At 30.0% G+C, this 6,202-nt stretch overlaps 1 protein-coding gene across 1 annotated transcript; it reads right to left on the bottom strand.

The window, feature by feature from the left end:
* Nucleotides 1-5,380, bottom strand: LOC140444114 (uncharacterized). Its single transcript, XM_072535781.1, has 2 exons — nucleotides 5,031-5,380; nucleotides 1-1,766 (listed from the first exon to the last, which is right to left on the bottom strand). The coding sequence occupies exons 1-2, from the start codon at nucleotides 5,293-5,295 to the stop codon at nucleotides 478-480; spliced, it is 1,554 nt and encodes a 517-aa protein (XP_072391882.1). The 5' UTR covers nucleotides 5,296-5,380; the 3' UTR covers nucleotides 1-477.
* Nucleotides 5,381-6,202: the final 822 nt, after the last annotated feature.

Genomic DNA, 6,202 nt, shown 5'->3' with positions numbered 1-6,202 from the left:
CCTAAAATATCACGTATCAAATAAAATTATAATTCTAATAACGCGTAAATGACCTAAAAGACACCAAAGCTTATCTTTAGAAATTTTATTATTACTAACAATAAAAAGCAAGTACGTTATAAATGAATATGCAATAAAACTATTTAGAATGTATGTCACAAATGAAAGAATCAGTTTTTTTGCTCACCTGCAAAATCGTTACATTTTACGTGGTATTGGAATGAATGTCATCGACCTAGGGTCGCATTATATTTTAAATTTATAATATGTAAGCCACATATTGATGTCTACACTTCAATTTCTGTGTACGCTATAAGTACTAACAGAATGCACTGAGGATGATCTGATTCAGATTGAAAATGTTATGCATTTTTAATTTTTGGATGACACTTAACAAGTTTTAATAAAAAATTTTATAATTTATACCAATATACAAATTTGAAGTTTTTACTTCTGTATTAGTTTTTTGCCATACATTTATTTAAAGAAACTTTCACATTTATATGGTTTTTCATCGCTGTGAATTTTCACATGCCTTTTTAAATTAGTTTGGTGAGCAAACTGCTTCTTACAAATTTCACATTTATAAGGTTTTTCACCACTGTGAACTTTCATATGACTATTTAAATTACTTAAGTGGATAAACTGCTTACTACAAATTTCACATTTATGTGGTCTTTCTCTAGTGTGAACACTCATATGATAATTGAAACTATTTAGTTGAGTAAACTGCTTACTACAAATTTCACATTTGTAAGGTCTTTTATCACTGTGAACTTTCATATGTCTATTTAAATTACTTAGGTAGGTAAACTGCTTACTACAGATTTCACATCTATAAGGTTTTTCTCCAGTGTGAACTCTCATATGATCTTTTAAAACATTTTGATGAGTAAACTGCTTACTACAAATTTCACATTTATAAGGCTTTTCACCAGTATGAACTTTTATATGAATATTTAAATTACTTAGGTAGGTAAACTGCTTACTACAGATTTCACATCTATAAGGTTTTTCTCCAGTGTGAACTCTGATATGATCTTTTAAAACATTTTGATGAGTAAACTGCTTACTACAAATTTCACATTTATAAGGCTTTTCACCAGCATGAACTTTTATATGACAATTTAAATTACTTGAGTTAGTAAACTGCTTACTACAGATTTGACATCTATAAGGTTTTTCTCCAGTGTGAACTCTCATATGGTAAGTTAAACTATTTTGATGAGTAAACTGCTTACTACAAATTTCACATTTATAAGGCTTTTCACCAGTATGAATTTTTATATGAATATTTAAATTACCTAGGATAGTAAACTGCTTACTACAGATTTCACATCTATAAGGTTTTTCTCCAGTGTGAACTCTCATATGACAATTTAAACTATTTTGATGAGTAAACTGCTTACTACAAATTTCACATTTATAAGGTCTTTCTCCAGTATGAACTCTCATATGACAATTTAAACTATTTTGATGAGTAAACTGCTTACTACAAATTTCACATTTATAAGGTCTTTCTCCAGTATGAATTCTCATATGATCTTTTAAACTATTTGTCTGAGTAAACTGCTTACTGCAAATTTCACATTTATTAGGTTTTTCTTCAGTGTGAATTCTCATATGATTCTTTAAACTACTTAGTTTAGTTAACTGCTTACTGCAAAATTCACATTTATAAGGTCTTTTACCAGTATATGTTTTCAAACATACTTTGGGAGCAGTGAATGGTTTGGTAACTTCCATTTTAATATCCTGTGGAGCAGCTAAAATAAACACCAAATTGTAAGAATATGCTTTTTACTAAAAGAAAAATATATGCTAGAACAAAAATAAGAAGTAATAAATAGAAAATAAAATAAAAAGAAATAAATAAATAGAAAAACTACAACAAAATGTTCACATCTAACATATTCAACATTATATTAAACTTAAAAAAAATAATAATCAAAGGATAGATAGATACAAAGCCTGCAATATTGTTTTCAGAAAAAAAAAACATTATTAAAGTATTTATTGAGAATTATAGAATTTTAACCAGATTTTAATTAAAGCCTAGAAGTATAGCCGTAATATGAACTAACAGAAAATATCTTGGGTATTTCATAAAATACAAAAATTACAATATTAACATAAATATATGAGAATATTAACATTTAGGGTCGGTACCTTCTGCTACTGGCGATTATTAAATCAGCCGATTAAACCTTGATCAAATAGGTTTCGGTTATTTGCTAAATACTTTTCCAAAACTTGTAGTGATAAAGATTTTGATTTGTAAGATGAAACCTTTTTAACAGGAGACATCAACCTATCACAATTTAGTAATTAACCCATTAACGCCTGCGGGTCCCATATGGGGACACAAAACCGCCCTTCATTTATGTGCGTGTACTAACTGACAAATTTAATTTGAAAGCCACTAACTGAGAACTAATCGTTCAAAATGCTCATCGGATGCGCCTGACAAGATCAGTTGCTTGTTGTACTCGCGAGTGAGAGGTTGTGCTATTTTTTATTGGACAGATTATTTTCGACGACGAAAATATGGACATCCCGTTACGGTAAGTTAAATTATGTGGATCTTATTTATTTTATTGTATATCTAGGCGATCGATTTTGTTTAAAAAACGTATTTTTGCAATACTGTTTGTTGATTTTCTAAATATATGGTTCTAGTTTTTCATAATTTCCTCGTAAACGTCACTGTCACCATATGGGACCAGTAGGCGTACTACGGACAATATGTATTAACCTATAGTTTTATATGATAATTTTAGTTTCAGAGGAATAACTCTTCAAGAAGCATTAGATATCTCCTACTAATCTGATAACGAAGTCACTGATATATACATACAGCCACCTGACTGTCAGGATCTGACCGATGAGGATTCAGGGGATGAAGATGAGGGTGGAACTGTTGAAAATTTGAGTAGTCGTCAACTGTTAGCTCCAGCTGAAGTTGTATTCCAGCTGTTCAAATGGTACGAGAGTGGAGGACACATCTGAAGATTTAGCAAATGAGCAATTACATACTGTGGTACAAAGTGACGCTAAAGCAAATTCAGTACTGATGGTATTCCATGGTATTCTTTATGTGAGGTGGATGGACAATAATGTGGTAACAGAGGCTAGTACGTGTTTTGGGGTTACTCCAGTGAAATCTGTAGAGAGATTTTCAAGGAAAGAAACGTACCTATACCACGTCCGGATGCAATTTCCAAATACAATAAAAACATGGGAGGCACCGATCTGATGGATGCAAATGTATCTTGGTATGTAAAGTATATTGATTATAATAATATAATAACATACATTATTTCAGTTATCGTATTGGTGTAAGATCAAAAAAGTGGTACTGGTCGATATTCACATATCTTATTGATGTATCTATACAAAATGCTTGGATTCTCTACCGCAAAAGTGGCAGAAATATCAGCCAGTTGGAGTTTAGGCGAAGTATTGCTCAGGTAATGTTATAATTTACTACATATTTACGTAGTCTTACATGTTACTGTGATTTTTAGACATATTTGGCAAATTACAAAACGACAGCTAAAGGTCCAGGTCGAATGCCTAAAGCTGCTGGAAGTAACAGCCGTGTTGGAGACGATGTCAGATTTGATGGGTTAAACCATTACGTAGTAGTAGTACCAGAAGGAAAAAAAAGAAGATGTGCCGGGTTCAATTGTATAAGCAAAGGGCGTACAATATGTATCAAGTGCGATGTTGTTTTATGTTTAGAATGTTTTATGAAATTTCACACAAACACTTAATTCAGATAATATTTTGTGTATACCCTGGAACGCCTACGGGGCTTATATGGTGACAGCTTGTTTTTTGTATATTTTGAAATAAAAATTTATTTTTTTCCAAACGTAGGTTAATTTTACACCTTTCTTTATGAAAGTTCAAATAAAAAAATCGTAAATTCAAAAAAAAAAAAATTTCTCGGCGTTAATGGGTTAATATTTAAATGGGAATAATCCACAATTAAAGGAGGTTAAATTATGTTTATTGACGTTTCAATTTCCACTTCAGAAATCGTTCTCAAAATACAAACATTAGTAAATTAAACAAATTTTTTTTTGTTCCTTTTTAAAAAATTCTTCTAATAATTTAATTTTATCTGACTCATTTATATTAACAATTCAGACATACATTATACATTTTAAAGTAGACAACTTTAAAATGATATTGCAAATATTGTTGCGTTGCGTTCCTGGGACGACTTTACGTGTAAGATAGTTCATTTGATTACATGAAATCAACTTTAACTTGAGAATATCCATCAGAAAAAATCATAGCATGTAATTCGTGTTTAAAAAGACAAACACATGCCATGATGACAGCAAAAATCTCCTGTTAGTGATTCCATAGTAAATTATATTGATATCAACAACATCCACTTGCCAGTATTTCACGTTTTATAATTCTTCCAGTACTTGTTTTGTGTATACCACCAAAATTACTATCAACAACTATATAAAAACAATGTGTTCCGTTAATTCATAAAGTTATTAATATTGTGCTGTGATATCAAACTCATCATATCTTTTTGTCAATATAAAATGTAGATTTTGCCAAAAATAAAAGTTTAAACACTTACAAGCAATAGATTATTTTATAAATGTAAGATCAGAATGCCTTGATTATCTTTATGGCTAAGTGTGGCTGTTAATCATACTACTTTTGACTGGTTACAGTTAATGGACCATTAACTCTTGATCAAGTCTAATTAGGGATGAAAGTACTACCTAGCACTGATTAAAGTTAACCTCTAACAAAATTGCACTAATCGGGGGTTTAGTCAGGAGAGAAAGTAGCGGTCCTTACTGTAATATAAGTATATGAGAGAAAGAAGACCCCTAATTCAAGATGTTTCTTCCTTAGGCCCAAGAATATTTTTCTTTAAGAAACACAAAGGGCATTTGAATATAAGAGGATACAATCTTATTAAGTACTTCAGTGAAATATCACATTCATGACATAAGATGATTAAAAATTAAGAAGAGAAATGAGTTTCCTACCAATGCTGTAATCCGGTGGTTCTTGTTTTATTTCATCTTTAATTTCAGTAGATACGTCTTCTAACACATGGTTTTCTATTTTAATATCATCTGAACAATACTCATCTAATAAGGATTCCTGTCCATAACTGCTTTTAAAGTGGTGTTCATCTATTTCAGATTTAACTTCTTTATTGTCATATTTCTTTAGAGAATCTCCTTCATATTTAATATATGTTAATATTTCTTGGTTTCTAGAGTCTTTAATATTTTTATTACATTCCATATTATTTCAGGGAGAAAAACACTACAATATCACATAACCTTATAACAACCTATGCCTATGCGATGCGCGATACACGTACAATTAAGATCACGGGGACGATTTTCACATTTGGTCCCATTGAAGTTAGCTATAATGAGCCGTCAATTTAAGTTCATAGAACAAATTTTTGACATTTGACTGTGTTGTCATGTCTTTATAATGTATGTGTTGTAGGCTTCAATTACAAATAGAAAAGCTTTCAAAAATACATTTTTATTATATTATTATATGAATTATGCAATGTTTTTATTTTTTACTTTTTTTTATATACAACACAAACGAATAAAAACTCGTTTCTTCTCATATTATTTGCAGTTAATTATTACAAATTTTTGCCTTTGATAGATAAGCTGATAGATTTGGCAATCCTCAAATCACCCGTTGCCAGATTGTTGCATTTTTGAACTTTAATTAAATCTTAATTTAGAAAAAATATATTGAATTTTTATTAATTATATATCCCATGCTCTTTCCCGATTTATTAAAAAGACATAAAAACAGCAGAATTTAAGTTATTTTGCACTTTTGAACTTAAATTAAATCTTAATTTAGAAAAAATATATTGAAAAGAAATATATATTGAATTTTTATTAATATATGCACTTTCCCGATTTATTAAAAAGACATGGCAACACTGCCAAACGTCAAAAATTTGTTCTGTGATCTTAAATTGACGGCTCATTATAGCTAACTTCAATGGGACCAAATGTGAAAATCGTCCGATCACGGATTAAGATAAGATAATAAGATTAACTATTAAGCCTCTATATTATTTGGTACAATTACAATCAGAGAATAACCGATACAATCACGTACAATGCATGATGATTCTATAACCTGTGCTCTGTGCTGCTATAACCAAAGAATA

The sequence above is a fragment of the Diabrotica undecimpunctata genome, chromosome 6 (assembly GCF_040954645.1).
Source record: "Diabrotica undecimpunctata isolate CICGRU chromosome 6, icDiaUnde3, whole genome shotgun sequence".
NCBI lineage: Eukaryota > Metazoa > Arthropoda > Insecta > Coleoptera > Chrysomelidae > Diabrotica > Diabrotica undecimpunctata.
The sequence above is the reverse complement of the archived record's forward strand: the minus strand, read 5'-3'. Positions and strand labels throughout refer to the sequence as shown.